This window comes from Mastigoproctus giganteus, chromosome 6, assembly GCF_048544385.1.
Source record: "Mastigoproctus giganteus isolate SK-2022 chromosome 6, ASM4854438v1, whole genome shotgun sequence".
Classification (NCBI taxonomy): Eukaryota; Metazoa; Arthropoda; class Arachnida; order Uropygi; family Thelyphonidae; genus Mastigoproctus; species Mastigoproctus giganteus.
In genome coordinates this window covers 233,770,897-233,788,990 of record NC_143580.1, presented here as the reverse complement: position 1 = coordinate 233,788,990, position 18,094 = coordinate 233,770,897, and the positions used below count along the sequence as shown (strand labels likewise).

Here is an 18,094-nt window from a genome sequence, read left to right as displayed (position 1 = left end):
GTGCTTATATAGCTGAAAGTAACAGCTGATGCAATATTATGTCATCATCTATGCGTGTTAATCTTATCTAATGCAATCTGTAAGAAATATTGCCATATATTTAAGTTATTTGGACGACATGATGCACTTTCTTTGAACACCAGTGTATATGGAGATAAACTATTTGAAAATATGGACGAATTTTTTGAACAATTATATCAGTGACAAAAAATAAAATTAAAAATTTCTACACTTCATTACTAAAAATTATATTTAAAAAATGTAACATTAAATATTGTTAAAGGCGCCTCTTGGTTTATGAACGAGTTCCGTTCCAAGACGTTATACGTTTTGTTTGTTATATATGTATCTTGCATTCCTGAGCTTTTACGATATACATCTAACCCCAGGGGCTCACATCTAGTGAGTATGGGCTTCGAACACCTAGGGTCCTGAGCTGGATATCATCATTCTTCTCTTTCTGGTGATCCCCTTCTACTTCTGACTCTTGCTCTCTCTTTCTTAGGGTAACTCAAATTTTTTTTGGCTGGTGCAGCATAAGCCTCAGGCTTCCTTGCACCATACGGCTAATAATAATAATAATAATAGTATCGTATACGTTAGCAGCCATTTTAAAGCATTAAACCACGAACTAAACGTCGAATGGTCTATACAATACGTTTTATTATAATGCATTTGCATGCGTTATAATATTGCATAACGCATATGTATGCATTATGCAAAATATGTAAAACATCATTTGCATATTCAGGTCCAGTTTGTGCAACACGAACAATCGGTCGGGCGCATTTTTTGCTGTGTGTTCACAGTGCTGCTATTATCCGTTTCAAGTATCTTTGCTACTGGAAGGGAAAATGATGAGGAAGCCTCCCTTTCCCAGACCCTAAGTGAATCAACGGTGACCATCTAAGATAATCTAGGCAAAGCAAGTGATGATCCTATTATAGGGGAAATCACCGATTTCTTTCCCATGAGAAAACATTCTATGCGTAGTGGCATGTAAACCAACATTTTTTACTGGATAGATTAGTTTTATTAATTAAGAATAGTTCAGTGTAATTATCATATAATAATTTTCTGATAATTATTGTAATAAATACATTTTTTAAATGATTTTATTTATTTAAACCTTACAATTATGTTCACTATACATTTGGCATTTCGTTTTATAAGAAATTTTGAATGAATTGTGACGTTCGTTTTAGCGAACGTTCGTGAACCAAGAGTTGCCTGTACTATTATAGATATATAAAATTTTAAATTATTATTTTTTATTTTTTAATTATATTCTACATAATCTACAGTATCTACACTACATTGTTTTCATTACTGATTGACTCAGAAATGTTCATGACCCATCAATTTTGAAGATTTCTTCAAATATTATTTTCCTTTGCTGTACAAATTGCCTTGAAATATTGTTGTACATGCTGCCATCATTTCAGTTTCCAGTTGTAGACACAATTTATAATAGATGGTAATATGAAAATAGAATTGAAAATCAGAGGAAATCACACCTGGTGACCTCCATTCTCCAATTTGAGCATATAAAAAAGAAAGTATAAGAATTTCTATGGAATTCAGATCCAGAATTCGATAAAACTGAATAATCAATTAATGCAAAATAGATATAGAGGCTGTTGTATCAGAAATGTAACAGTGGGTTTTATTTGCAGATTTATTTTATGATTTACAATTTTTTTTTTTTAATTCTGTTCTGTTCTCAGATGAATTCTGTTTTAGCTTACAAACAGATTCTAGATGTTGTTTCATCTGGAAAATACAAGGAACTCTTACTATCCTACCAAGTGTTCAGGATCCCAGCTTTCTAGAATTCCCTTTAGATTCTCTCTGGGAGGTCTATTGCTGCTAGACATCTTATGTTAGGATGTGTGACACCATTCAGGTGTTTGTCATGGTGATCGGGATGGTCATTATGCATTCCACATGCCGCATTTCTTTGAATTCTTGTCTTAGGTCTGTGTACTTCCTGATATTTTTCTCTTAGGTTTTCTGAAGTTTTCTGGTGTTGGGCGCCGTCTCTTTACACTGCCCTCTTCCTCCTCTTGTCTAATTTTCCACTAGAAGGCTCTCAAGTTTTCCTCAACTATTAATTTGTCTGTTTTCCTCTGTGCACTTTTCCTATATCGGCGAAGTCTCTTACTGAGAGCAAACAAGTTCTGCTTGAGGGTGCCCAGGTATTCTTTGATCCTCTATAGGTCTTGTGTTTGCTCTGGATGTTTTGCTTCTTTGGAATGGACTTCACTTTTCTGATGAGCTTCTTACTTCTGTTACCTTGTTGATACTGGGTCAGTTGGCCTTTCTTCACTGTTAGATCTTCTATTTTCTGCTGTAGATGATCGATGTAGATGATACAGCAGAAGATCTTCGATTTTCTGCTGTAGCCTCCTTTTCCAGCCTGGTGGTTCTTTGTCTTTGCGTTTTGTTTTCTGTTGCGCTCTAGTTTCCTCTTCGGATTATGCTTGTGGCTGGCTACAGCGGCACAGTAAATTGTGTCCATGGTATCTAGAGTTACTTTGTTATTGTTGAGATAATCTTATATTTTTTGCCGATTCAGGTGGTTTGTGACTTGCTAGAGGATTCTGTTGGGTTTCTGCTTTCCTATGCATGGGTCATTGCCGGGGCCATTCCCTCGACTTCTGCTGGGGCCTTCTTCCACTCTTCTTCTGTGTTGGATATTTCGCCTCGTCTGTTTCCACTTTAATTCCTGGGTTGTGACTCTTGTTTGCTGTTCCTGTTCTAGTGCTGCATCGGTTGTGTCCCTATTCGTTGTTCTTTGTGGTTGGTTGCTCGCATCCTGCTTGATTTTTAACAAGATTGCCAGAGATATCAGGTTCTTCATGACGACTCATGTCCCTGATGTGCTATTCTCTGACCTTAACAGTTGAAAACTGTTCAAACCGCTTGGTGCGTAGTTGCATCCTGTACATTGTCAGCTGGATATCATCATTCATCTCTTTCTTGGTGATTCCGTTGGAGGATTTTTTTTTTTTTTTTGGCTGGTGCAGCATAAGCCTCAGGCTTCCTTGCACCATACAGCTAATAATAATAATAATAAGCCAAAGAGGCTTCTACAGGAGTCTCGGAGAAGAAGGGAACGGACAACCGGAGCAGAATAGGATTGGGGAGTTCTGGGGAAACGTATGGAGCAGGGAAGTAAGACATAACAGCGGAGACCCTCGGATAGAACGCAAGAAAACAAGGACGTACAAGAAATGAGAGGGTGGGAGATTCGGGAAGAAGAAGTAAAACAGACGACCAACAACACAACTGAAGAACTCCATAAATAGATAACGTCCACAACTACTGGTACAAGAAGCTCACTTCAACACACAAGCATCTGGCAGAGCAGTTCACCCAAATGATAAGGCACCGAGAGACAATCCCGAATTTTCTCACTCAAGGAATCACATATCTGAAGCCTAAAAGCAAAGATACAAGAAATCCGGCGAAATATAGGCCAATCACCTGCCTCCCAACAATGTACAAGATCCTGACCAGCTGCATAACCAGGAAGATATCAGACCACTTGGAGAGCCAGAATATAATGGCCGAACAGCAGAAAGAATGCAATGAGCAATTAACCATAGATGCCACGGTTATGGAGCAAGCCTACAATAAGCGCCATAACATGTACACAGCCTAAAGCGATTACCGCAAGGCCTTCGACTCCGTGCCTCATAGCTGGCTAATAGAGGTGCTGAACATCTAAAAAGTCAATCTTCCTAGGAGAATCGATGGCAAATGGAGTACCACCAGCAAGGCCGAAAACATCACAACCAGGCCAATCCCCATCAGGAGAGGAATCTTTCAGGGATCTTGCCCTGAGCCCATTGTGCTCCTGTCTAGCACTTAACAAGCTATCCACCATGCTCAAGAGTAACAAGTACGGATATAACTTCAAAGAAGGAAGAAAGAACCTGCACACCCTCACCACCTGATGTACATGGATGACATCAAGCTCTACAGGGCAACCGAGAAGCAACTCCAGCAACAACTCTGGATCACCGAAGAATTCAGCAATGACTTTAGGATGGAATTTTGTCTAGACAAGTGCAAGACCCATGGAGTGCGCCAGGAAAAATTAGTCAACCTAAACTACCAGCTGCAGAATGGTAACGGGATCGAAGCCATTGCAGAGGCCTACAAATACTTCGAGATGATGCAGGCTCAGCAGTTACAGCACAAGGAAATTAAGACCTGCCTGGCCGAAAAATACCATCCAAGACTCAGAAGCCTGCTGAAAGCAAAGCTGAACGGATGGAACACAATTAAAGCCATAAACACTTATGCAGACCGAGTGCTAACATACTCCTTCGGGGTCATAGATTCGACTAACACCCAGCTGAAGAATATCATGAGAAAGACAAGCACAATGATGACCAAGAGCCCCCAACACCATCCGAAATCTGCCTTGGAGAGACTCACAATTGCCCGGAAAGAAGGAGCAAGGGGCCTGGTAGAATTCTTTGAACAACAGAAGACAGCGATAGTTAACCTGAAGGTTTACTTTCAGAAACACACGGCAGCAGGCCATAAAGAAGATAGACAAGCGGTATACCCCACTCAACATATCGAATTCCCCCCTCCCCAACCAGGAGGCGCAAATGAAGCTAGAAAGATGGGGAGAGAAGACACTTCATGGCAGACACTACAATGATCTTCAAGATCACATAAATAAAATTGCTTCCAATGCATGGCTCACTAGAGGGACACTCTTCCCCGAGACTGAAGAATTCATGCTAACCAGGTAATCAACACCAGGAACTATAGAAAATACATCGCCAAAGAGCCCGGAGTGTTCGATTACACAAGTCGACGATGCCACCTGGCCTCAGAAACGATCCAACACATCACCGCGGGATGCAAGGTGATTACGCAGTCTGAGTACTCTCATAGACACGACCAGGTAGCCAGTAAAATCCATCAGAAGCTAGCAAGGAAATACCAGTTGAGCGAAGAAAGTGTACCGTACTACAAATACGAACTCCAGGTAGTACTAGAGACCCCAACCCACAAGCTGTACTGGGACCGCGCCATAATTACGGATAGGGCAATCTCGCACAACAGACCACCGGACATAACCCTCGTGGACAAGAAAGAAAAGGCTACCTATCTGATTGACATAACGGTACCCACCACTGGCAACTTGCAGAAAACCCATCAGCAAAAAATCAGGAAGTATACGAACATAAGACAGGAGATCAAAGAGATGTGGCATATGCAACAAGTGACGACCATTCCGATCATCGTGTCAACCACAGGTATGGTGCCAAAGACCCTACATAACAGCAATAGATCTACCAGCGAACATTTACAAGGAACTCTAGAAAGTCGCAATCCTGAACACCTGTAGGACAGTCAGAGAGTTTCTCGACCAACAGTAACACCACACATAAGAACAGCCACCCTGTGTACTTGGTAACAATACTCGTCACGAGGTGGAACCCCCAATCAGGGAGAAATAATATAAGAGCAAAAATAATAATAATATTCGTTTCTACCTAGGTTGTTTAGTGGTATGCTTCGTGATGGTCATATTCATTTTGGTGCTCCACTTCATGCTTTGGCACTTCCTTCCTTCCTGTGTGGTCATTATCTCCTTTGCACAGGAGATAATGACCACACAGGAAGGAAGGAAGTGGTCATTATCTCCTTTGCACAGGAAATACTTCCAGTGGATTGGGCTGGGTGGTGTTACCCAGTTGCAGTAGTCATACGGAGGACAGCACTTGCTTCAGTGTCTTCACTTTTTCGAACTGACTCTTCTGCTTATGGCATGAACCCGAGTAAACTTATAATATGCTATTCGACCCAGTATGGTCAATATTTTTAATTCTCATCTCATGATCTTTCTGCTGTGGAGGTGTACCTGTTTGGCTTTGCATCCAGTGGTGGGTGGTAGTTATTGGGAGCAAATTCAGTTGGAATCACTCTCTGCCTCAGCCATTATTTCGACCTCTGGGGGCACTCGTGAAAACCACAGTACGTAGGATCACCGTCCTCAAAATTTTTGAGGACGTTTTGAATTCGAGTTCACTGACGGGACTCGAATTCAAAAGACTTGAATTCGAGTCCCGTCAATGACTGGAGGAATTTTTATGGGCCTTCAGTATAATTTCTAGTAACTACAGACAGAGTAGTTTAAATTAAACTTTATTAAACTAAATAAATAAATTTATATATATATATTTAATCTATTCTGAAATATAAGAATAGATGTAAAATGTATATCAGATCAGATTAAAACCATCAATTGTAGATTAAGCATTACATCAGTCTGTAAGCCAATACTATTTTAGGAGTATAATTGGTATTTCATAGGTACTCAAAGAGTATTAAAACATTGGCATAAAATTACTAAGTGGGCCATAAGGCCAAATGTACGGGATTGGCACACCTAGGGTCCTGAGCCGCATAGCATCATTCTTCTTTTTCTTGGTGATTCCCTTTCACTTCTGACTCTCTTTCTCAGAGTAATTCAGAAATTTTTTTTTTTTTTTTTTGACTGGTGTAGCACAGGTTTTTTGTCCAGTAGCTCAGGCTTTTTGTCCAGTAAACAGAAAATCGACCTCAGAACACACTCAATTTACAGTCAATATACATGAAACAATATGACCTTAGCTGCTGATGCTCCTAAAAGTCTACAACGACAACAGCAACCTTTGGGAGGTAGGTACGATGAAGCGACTTTAGCGATTTTTTCTCCAACTTTTCTACTTTTGTTTTCCTTGTCAGGATTCTAACTCGGGTTCATCCTGTTGGTGGCTCGTTGTCGTAAACACTGGGCTAATTATTATTACAATATATATTTGAATTTTGAGCAGTGAAATATCTTTGAAATAGGTGTCGCTTCAGTATTGTGGTGGACTCCTGTTTGAAAAAAAAAAAAAAAAAAACCAGTAGAAATATATTTTTGTGCTTATTGAGTATTTTTTGCAATGTTAAAGTAGATTATTATTGGAATTAAACCAGAAAGAATTCTGTTTTGAACTGATAAATTCACTCATTCCTTGGGAAGTATGTATCATTAGCAATTTGTTAAGTATAGTTGCTGTAGTTCTTGCTAATTTTTAATATAATTGTGCCTGGGGCAGCCCCAAGTTCGTTTTTAAGGTTAAGGTAATTTTTTATTTTTTCGTTATCATATTACCAATGCTTATGATATAAGCAGTGGCTTATTCTATGTTGCATTTGCACGAGATTGCTTGAAATCAGGGACGGGAGGAGCAAAAAAAAAAAAAGGGTAAACCAGTGGTAATGGTTAACCCGGAGTCCGACGCCTTCTTATAGTCTGTTTTCGTTGTCCCATCGAGTTGTCAAGCTGTCAACGAAGTGTCATTTATATATGTTGTACTAGAGTGCGAGTTGTGGTTGCTTGTTTTGCGTTGTAATAATTGCTTTTCCTTTGTTTACTTTCCTTGATCTTATAATTAATCAATTCGAATTAGGTAAAGTTTTCTAAATCGAGGACTTCATATCTGTGCAGATATGAAGGGGGTGATATGAAGATTGTGCAGGCAGATATGAAGTTCTCTGAGCAGTGCAGACGGGCTGCAAGAGTAGCTCATGGTGTATTGTCAATGATATATAGGAATTTTTCTAGCAGGGATAAGGAGGTGATCATTCCCTTGTATAAGGCAATGGTCAGGCCACACCTAGAGTACTGTATACAGGCCTGGAGGCCTCATTTCAAGAAGGATGTAGAGCTGCTGGAACGAGTACAGAGAAGGGCAACAAGATTAGTGAATGGAACAAAGGGATGCTCTTACGAAGAAAGGCTTAAGTTTTGCGTATTACAGTGTCTGGAGACTAGGCACCAGCGAGGTGATCTGATAGAGGTGTACAAAGCCTTGAATGGTTTGAGCATGCTGAATGCTGATGGGATTCTTCCTCTTGCTCAGAATAATCGCCTGAGAGGGCATAAATCCAAATTGAGGAAAGACAGATGTAGGATAGATGTGCGGAAATTTGCCTGTAGCCAGTGGGTGGTTGGTAGGTGGAACAGACTTCCATCCCTTGTCGTGGAAGTTGATAGCCTAAATAAGTTTAAGGCTCAGCTGGACAGGTATTTTGAACGAACAGAGGGGTGAAGTGGAAGTGGTTATTTTTTATTTATTCATTTTACTTTATTTTTTTTTTTTTATTTATTTATTTATTTATTTATTTTTTTTTTTTTTTTTTGGCTGATGCTGCATAAGCTTGCTTTCTTGCATCAAATGCCTCTACTAATGCTAATATCCTTTTTTCGTGATCGAAAAATCAAAAAATCTGAAGTGATGACCTGCACATTGTGATAAAGTAATCCAGTATTACTGGATTATTTTTTCATATTAAAAGTATCATATTGATTGAAAAGCAAGAATACAAGACCAGATCACATTGCTTAATTGAAAACAAACAAGATTACATTGTTTATTAAAAGAGATTTTACACAATAAACTCATAAAAATTATGTATAATAACATACACCCACAAACACTCATACAAGATTAATCATAAGAACAAATTGCATATTAAAAATAGATAAAACTAAATCATAAAATTACTAGAAAATTGTTCTCAAAAAAAGGTTATTATTTATTAGTAGTAGTAGTGACATATGATGTAAGAAAGCAAGATTATAAAACATCTAGTTCTTCCTTGAATTTATTCAAACTATCCAATTCCACAATGATTACTCCGGGGGTTCACATATAGTGAGTATGGGCTTGCCACACTCAGGGTAGCCGACCGGGTTAGCCGAGTGGGTAAAGTACCTGCCCGGCAACCCAAAGGTCGCGGGTTCGATTCCCGCCTCGGGCTTGGATCAAAGTACTGCAAAAACCTTGGGAGGTGCATTATGGCCACAGAAGCCGATGCGCCAACAACTACCAAATCAAAAAAAAAAAAAAAAAAAAATCACACTCAGGGTCCTGATTTGGATATCATAATTTTTCTTTCTTTGTGATTTTTCTCTCTCTCTTTCTCAAGGTAACTCAGAAATTTTTTTTTTTTTGCCTGGTGCAGCAAAAGTCTCAGGCTTCCTTGCACCATATGACTGATAATGATAATGACTGATGGAGTTTGTTCCAGCAATCAACTACCTGCTGGTTGAAGGCAATCCTCTTTCCTCAGTTTGAATTTATGCCCCCTCGTGTATAGTCTTGAGGAAGAATGCCCTCGGCATTGAGCTTTCTCAAGCCATTAAACACTTCAATCAGATCACTCACAGGTGCTAAGTCTTTGAATGCTGAAGTGAAGCCTTTCTTGGTAAGACCACCCTCTCATTCCCTTCACTAATCTCATTTTCTTCTCTGCACCCATTCCTCATTTTAGAAAGGATCTACATCCTTGCTAGCAAAGCTTCTGCACCAAATCTAAATATCTTGCATCACTGACAGTGTAATTTGGGTGGCCCAATAGAAAGATAAATAAACAAATTTTTTTTGGAGGAATTTTTGTCTTCTTCAAATAATTATCCTTTAAAATTGATGATGTAGTATTACATTGCAGGCACTGCCAAATAAATTGGAGAAGCTTTGCAGTTTTCAAAATGTGCATAGCCAAATGAATGAACCACATATCAGTTTTGATTTTCTGCTCATATAAAAAGGATAATACTGTTTCCCAGATTGAGTAAACATTTTCTAATTCAAAAATTTATTATGTAAACAAAGAAAAGAAAAACAGGACACTGCTCTTTGTGAAATAAGTATATTAGTGGAGTCCTCCAGGATTCTGTGTTAGGGCCAATGTTGTTTTCTGTATTTATCAATGATAAATGATGAAAGTATATCAGGCTTAATGTCCAAGTTGGCAGGATTGGAAATGACAGTAATGATGGTACGCTACTGCAACAGGATCTAGAAAACTTGAGCAGATGGGCTGAGAGATGGCAACTGAAGTTTAACATTGAAAAATGCAAAGTACTGCATTATGGATAGCAGTAACCCCAGAGTAACACACCAACTGTGCAGTACTATAATCAGGGAAGTGCAGAATGAAAAAGACCTATGGGTAATTGTGCAGTCTGATATGAAGTTTTCTGATGGTGCAGATAGACTACAAGAGTAGCTCGTGGGGTCTTGTTAATGATATACAGGAATTTTGCTAGCAGGGATGAGGAGATGACTATCCCCTTGTATAAGGTAATGGTCAGGCCATACCTTGAGTACTGCATACAGATCTGCAGGCCTCATTTTAGGAAGGATTTAGAGTGGCTGGAATGAGTACAGGGGAGGGCAACGAGATTGGTGAGTGGAACAAAAGGTTTCTCTTACCAAGAAAGGCTTAAGTTCTACAAATTTCAGTGTCTGGAGTTTAGGTACCTGTGAGGTGATCTGATTGAGGTGTATAAGGCTCTGAATGGTTTGAGCAAGCTCATTGCTAATGGGATTGTTTTTTTTTTTTTTGCTCAGACTATGCACCTGAGCCATAGCCAGCAAGTAGTACTAGTAGAGGCATATGATGCAAGAAAGCAATCTTATGTAGCATCAGTCAAAAAAAAAAAAAAAAATACGGACCCATTAGTTTAACTTCTGTTCCAAGGAAAATAATAAGAGTTACTGGTTATAGAAGTAATGCAGGATCATTTAGACAGAACTTAGATAGGATCATTTAGATAGAACCACATCGTAGTATTCACTCAAATCTTGTCTGACTAGTTTGATTGAATACTACGATGTGGTCCTAACGAACTTGATACAAAAAATAATTTTCATATCATATACTTAGATTTCAAGAAAGCTTTTTTTGATACTACTGCACATAAAAGACTGCTGTACAAATTGGAACTGTATGACATAGAGGCAAGTTTCTGCCATCGATAAAGGGATTGTTGAGTGGGGGGGGGAGACGAAGACAGAACATAATAATCAATGGACTGGTGTTAATAGTGGAGTCCCCCCCCCAGAGTTCTGTGTTGGGCCCTTGTTGTTTTTCTATATTTATCAATGATATTGATGAAAGTATATCACAATTGATGTTCAAGTTTACAGATGAAACAAAGGCTTGCAGCGTGGTAATGATTTTATGCTACTGCAACAGAATCTATAGAAGTTGGGCAGATTGGCTGAGAAATTGCAACGGAAGTTTAATATTGACAAATGCAAAGTACTGCATATGAAACAGTAATCCCTGAGTAATGTAAGAATTGTGTAGTACTACACTCAGGGTAGTAGAAAATAAAAAGATCTAGGGGTAATTGTGTAGTCAGATATGAAGTTCTCCGAGAAGTTCTCTGAGCATAAGAAAATGTTTATCACATTGTATAAGCCAATGGTGAAGGGACATTATGAGTATTGTATACAGGTTTGGAGGCCTCATTTTATGAAGGATGTAAAGCTGCTGGAATGAGTACAGAGAAGTGCAATGAGATTGATTAGGGGAACATAGGGATGCTCTTACTAAGAAAGGCTTCAGTTCTGCAAATTGCAGAACTGGACACTAGGCACTTGCAAGATGATTAAGGTGCTTAAAGCTTTGAATGGTTTGAGCAAGCTCAGTGCCGATGGGATTCTTCCTCTTGCTCAGTTTATGCATTTGGAGGGGAATAAATTCAAATTGAGGAAGAATAGTTGCAGAATGGATTTGCAGAAGTTTGTCTTCAGCCAGTGGGTGGTCGATTTCTGGAACAAGTTGTGGTGGTTGATAGCTTGAATAAATTCAAGGAAGTTGACAAGGTATTGGAGGAAATGGATAGGTGAAAGGGGAAGTGTTTTTTTTTTTTTAGTTGATGCTGTATAATCTTGCTTTCTTGCAACTTATGCCACTACTGATGATAATTCAATAAACTTAATTATTAATAATTGAAACTCTCCTTTCAATACCACTAATTTTAACCTTATTTTATCTTCCTCATTATGAAGGCTGTGCTTGCCACTGTTTTGCAATCTCATGGTTTCTTTAATACACTGAAATTGGGATTATTATTAATTTATGTATACTGAATTTCAATGTCACTCATATTACTCATCCACAAATTTTTTGTACCAGAAAGTGAGAAGTTGAGTAATGAAATTGCTTTAGTGTTATTTCCTGATTTTTAAAGTTTACAACAGTTTCTAGGGAAAAAAATAATAATAATACTATTATTTACTCAACAGGGAAAAAATGGCACTCTACAAAGGTGCAGCAAGTGAGGCTGGAAGAGCCTTACAGCTGAAGAAGAAGCGAGAAAAAGCTCTAGAAGAACTGGAACACCGGAAACGGAAAATCGAGGAAGAAATGAAATTATCAAACATAGAAAATAAATTTGCCACTCATTATGATGCTGTAGAACAGCAATTAAAGTCTAGTACAATAGGATTAGTTACACTTGATGAAATGAAGGTAAGACTTAACTGTGCAAGATGTTTTAAATATATTATCATCATAAACATTATTATTATTATAAACGTTGCTTTACATTTCAGGTATTTTAGCAAATAGTAATAATTCATGATTTATGACAAAAAAAAAATCAGCCAAAAGCAACAGCTTTTAGGTGGTAACTGAGAACAAGTTGTTTCTGTACATCTGCCATATTGTTCTTTCATTTCTCCAAATAGCAAACATCAACAAAGATAATATTCTATGCTCCAGCTACAATTAACATTTGGATTGGCTCAAAAAATTGTTTTAAAAGAGCCAAATATAATTCCATTCAAATCCATTGATTGAGAGTCACGTTATTACATGATACAAACAAAAGAATAATAATTTCATGATTTTTATTGGCTCTCTTTTAATGAAACTTGGGAAGGCTCATTAAATTTTTCTGAAAAACCAAATATAAAATTTCATGAAAATCCATCCGCTAGGAGTTGAGTTATTACATGCAGATGGATGAATGTGGTTTGGTTTTTTTTTTTTTTTTAGGAGCATTAGCAACTAAGGCGATATTGCTCCGGGGATATGCGGTGGTCATTCCCTGACCTTTCCGCATCCTCCGTATTTGGTGGTGACGGGCTCGAACCTCGGTCTAATCAAGAAGCGTGTGTTACGCGCACTGCTGCTCCTGCCCACCTGGCTACGGAGGTGCCAAGGATGAATATGGTGAAGACAGTAGGTATTTTATATATATATGCTAATTTGAAAACGAAATGCACAAGGCATAATTCTTATGGGTTTTGGTAATTAACTATATAATATCGGTGTAAATACACCATAGTTAACCCCATAAATTTGAACTATGTAAGTAGTGTAGAAGGCATCGTTTTAATTGTATCTCATATTGTGGTTGCCTTCACAACGAGATAGCAGTATTGCACTACTTCAAATAAATAACGCTTCTCTAGTAGAGAAGACTACTGTTATTTATTTTCAGAGGATACCACCACCCAAACAATCGTTTCGAGGCTATTGGGCTTCAACATCAGTGGGCAGGCAACATGCCATCACAGTTGCAAAGTTATATCCACAATATGAGAGATGCCAAAGGGTGTTGGTAAAAATGTAATTTGAAAGCGAAATGCACAAGGCATAATTCTTATGGGTTTTGGTAATTAACTATATAATATCATTGTGTTTTTTTTTTTTTTTTTTTATGGTAGTTGTTGGCGCATTGGCTTCTGTGGCCATAATGCGCCTCCCAAGGTTTTTGCAGTATGATCCAAGCCCAAGGCGGGATTCAAACCTGCGACCTTTGGGTTGCCAGGCAGGCACTTTACCCACCCGGCTAGCCCAGTCGGCAATATCATTGTAAATACACCATAAACCACAATATGAGATACAATTAAAACAATGCCTTCTACACTACTTACGTAGTTCAAATTTAAGGGTTAACTATGGTGTATTTACACCGATATTATATAGTTAATTACCAAAACCCATAAGAATATGCCTTGTGCATTTTGTTTTCAAATTACATGTCTCATATTTCAAATCACAATATGAGAGATGCCAAAGGGTGTTTATCAACACCCTTTGGCATCTCTCATATTGTGATTTGAAATATAACATATTGTGGATATAACTTCGCAACTGTGATGGCATGTTGCATTACCAGGGTACCTGCCTGCCCACTGATGATGAAGCCCAATAGCTTCAAAACGATCATCTGGGTGTTGGTATCCTCTGAAAATAAATAACAATAGTTTTCTCTAATAGAGAGGCATTATTTCTTTGAAGTAGTGCAATATTGCTATCTCTTTGTGAAGGCAACCACAATATGAGATACAATTAAATTCTACATTACTTAAGTAGTTCAAATTTATGGGTTAACTATGGTGTATTTACACCTATATTATATAGTTATATATGCATATGTGTTAACATATATCTTAATGCTTTTAATGTATTAAGAAATAAAAGTCTGTAGAACAATGTGCAATTATTTGGATATTTTATATAATTAAACATAAGCTAGTATGCACAAATATTCTTAATTTTTCTATATATATATATATATCCTTCAACTTTACATATATTATCAGGAATTTTAATTTCCCAGATATTGACTGGAATTTGTGGGTTGGTCCCTCACACACTAGCAAGGCTTTTGTGGATTTATTGGATGATTGTTTTCTACAACAGCATGTTCACGAGGCAACTAGAGGGAGTAATACTCTTGATCTGATCTGATTATCAGTAGTTGATTCTTCATGCATTAAGAACCTGCAGATAAAGGGACCACTAGGTGGCAGTGATCATAGTGTACTGAAGTGGGATTTACTCAGAGATAACTACCATCAGCGATAAAGGGAAGGGTTTTTGCTTTCATAAAGGTGACTATAGTGGTCTGAGAAGTATTTAAATTCTGTATGGTGGGACCAACTGATGATGTTACCAACAGCAAATTGAAAATGGGAAGCATTCAAAGAATTAATCTTGGAAGCTACTAGGCTTTTCATACCAACTAAGAAATACAGTAGACTCTCGATTTTCTGGAATAGATGGTAAAAACAAATTCCCGGATAATTGATTTCCTGGTTAATCCAAAAATACAGTAAGTCCTCAACATACATAAGAGATATGTTCCAGGACTTCTTACGTAAGTTGAGTTTTACATAACTCGGGAATAACTAATAAAATATTGCTACTGTATCCCTGATATGCCAAAATTACAAAAACCACATATATCCTCAGAAGAATGAAGAAAAATGGTTATTATAGTTGACTTAAACACTTCTCATATTCTGTCTTTCTCCTTTATTGTGTTCACCATACATCACTGACAAATCTGAATTCTGCACGATATTTGTTGATGTTTGGCCATTTTCATACATCCTTATTATTTTAATAATGTTCATCAACCTACGTATAAAGTATGGTGATAGATAAAAAAAGGAAAAACTTACCATGCACTACTCACATGTCCAATATGCGAGTAGTGTATATTGGACAGGCATTTATTTTTTACGATGTCGATTTTAAATCTAATAGCATTAGCATTAGTAGAGGCATTTGATGCAAGAAAGCAAGCTTATGCAGCATCAGCCAAAAAAAAAAAAAAAAAAAAACCCCACTTCCACTTCACCCCTCTGTTCGTTCAAAATACCTGTCCAGCTGAGCCTTAAACTTATTTAGGCTATCAACCTCCACCACAAGGGATGGAAGTCTGTTCCACCAACCAACCACCCGCTGGCTAAAGGCAAATTTCCGCACGTCTATCCTACATCTGTCTTTCCTCAATTTGAATTTATGCCCTCTCAGGTGATTTTTCTGAGCTAGAGGAAGAATCCCATCAGCATTGAGCATGCTCAAACCATTCAAGGCTTTATACACCTCTATCAGATCACCTCGCTGGTGCCTAGTCTCCAAACACTGTAATTTGCAAAACTTAAGCCTTTCTTCGTAAGAGCACCCCTTTGTTCCATTCACTAATCTTGTTGCCCTTCTCTGTACTCGTTCCAGCAGCTCTACATCCTTCTTGAAATGAGGCCTCAAGACCTGTATACAGTACTCTAGGTGTGGCCTGACCATCGCCTTATACAATGGAATAATCACCTCCTTATCCCTGCTGGAAAAATTCCTGTATATCATTGACAATACTCCATGAGCTACTCTTGCAGCCCGTCTGCACTGCTCAGAGAACTTCATATCTGCCTCCCTTCCCTTTCTTTTTTTTTTTTTTTTTTTTTTTTACCTTATTTTTTACAATGTTTTGTATGGTTTGGTCACCAACATTATAATGGTTCTTTCTTTAGACATTTAATTAACGGATGTACCGTTTTCAAACATGTGAATAATTTGAAGTTTTTCTTTAATTGAAAGCATAACTTTTGCGTTTGCCCACCATTTTCGCAATTTCTAAACAAACAAACAAAAAGGTTACTATAAAAAAAAATTCCGACATTCCTGACTTATAATAACAAAACAAAATTTGTCCTTTTGCAGTGTGATGGACCACAACAATCAACACGATGCACTAAAACAAACTAAACATTTGGATGTTTTTTTGTTTTTTTTGAGTGCCAGGTGAAAAGACAGCGGGGGTTGCAAGATAAAGGTACACTAATCTCCCATGACGACTCACAACGCCGTTTCTTGTTGTTTATTTACAACTTGCAAAATATCTGTTTATACCTATTCTAGTTATTACTTGAATTTTATGATTTCTGGTTGGTTTTTTTTGTTTTTTTTTGGAATCTTGAAGTATCCCGGTAAATCAGGAGTCTGCTGTATTGTTCAAGATTTAGGCCTAAATGGATGTCAGATGAACTAATTAGACATGTGGCAGAGAAGAAAAATGCATGGGATACATATAAATTAACAGGTGGCACGGAAGCCTATGATAGATATAAGCTGGTCTGTAACCAAGTCACAAAGGAGGTTAGGCAGGCAAAGGCAGATTACGAGAAGCCTTTGGCAAAGGATGCAAAGAAAAACATCAAAGAGTTCTTTACTTATGTAAACTCTAGAAGGAAGGAGATGAATCAGATTGGTCCCCTTGATATCAATGGTTCAACTGTTGATGATCCTGCTCAGGTAGTTACAAACTAAATTAATATTTTGCATCTACATTCATACATGAGGAGTTATTCAGGGAAGGGAATGCCAGATATGTATTAAACTCTGGCAGTAAGCTAGATAATCTTGTAGTAACTGAGAGTGAAGTGGAGGAGAAATTGTTGAAGATAAATACAAGAAAGCACCTGGGGTGGATGGGATCTGTCCAGTTATATTAAAGGAGGCACAAAGGAAGCAAGCAATCCATTAGCCATAATAATGAGAGCTTCCTTGGACTCAGGGGAGGTATCCACAGACTGGAGGTGTGTAAATGTAACCCCAATTCACAAAGGAGGATCAAAGGCTGACACAAGTAATTATAGACCTGTGAGTTTAACTTCTGTTCCAGGAAAATTAATGGAAGCACTGGTTAAAGAAGCACTGCAGTATCATCTTGACAAGAATTCAGTTATAGCTTAGACCACAGCATGGCTTTGTTAAGGGAAGGTCTTGCCTGAACAATTTGATTGGATATTATGATGTAGTCACAAAGAATTGGATGCAGGGAATAACTTTGATATTATATATTTGGATCTTAGAAAGGCTTTTGATACTGTTGCACATGGAAGACTGCTGCACAAATTGGAGCAGTGTGGCATTGGCGGCAAATTGTTGCTATGGATAAAGGGATAGTTGAGTGGCAGAAGACAGAGAGTGGTAATTAATGGACACTGCTCATCGTGGACTAATATTATTAATGGAGTCCCTCAGGGTTCAGTGTTGGGTCCACTGTTGTTTTCTGTATTTATAAATAATATTGATGATGGTATATCAAGCTTAATGTCCAAGTTTGCAGATGATACAAAGGCTGGCAGGGTTGTTAAGGACGCTACTGACGCTATGCTGCTGCAACAGGATCTGGAAATGTTGAGCAGATGGGCTGAGAGGTGGCAAATGAAGTTGAACATTGACAAATGTAAAGTACTACATATGGGAAACAGCAACCCCAGAGCAACTTATCAACTCTGTGGTACTACACTGACAGTGATAGAGAATGAAAAGGACCTGGGGGTAATTGTGCAGGCAGATATGAAGTTCTCTGAGCAGTGCAGCGGGCTACAAGAGTAGCTCATGGTGTCTTATCAATGATATACAGGAATTTTTCTAGCAGGGATAGGAAGTTGATTATTCCCTTGTATAAGGCAATGGTCAGGCCGCACCT

General features: G+C 38.1%; 1 protein-coding gene across 1 annotated transcript in view; it reads left to right on the top strand.

Annotated features, from left to right (window-relative positions):
• Positions 1-6,932: 6,932 nt before the first annotated feature.
• Positions 6,933-18,094, top strand: part of LOC150085093 (protein FAM50 homolog) — a 35,033-nt gene continuing 23,871 nt past the window's right edge. Inside the window, exons 1-2 of the mRNA XM_090375767.1 lie at positions 6,933-7,041; positions 12,108-12,333. Coding sequence (XP_090231893.1) covers positions 12,115-12,333 — 219 coding nt within the window. The 5' untranslated portion in view covers positions 6,933-7,041; positions 12,108-12,114. The remainder of the gene's footprint in view (positions 7,042-12,107; positions 12,334-18,094) is intronic.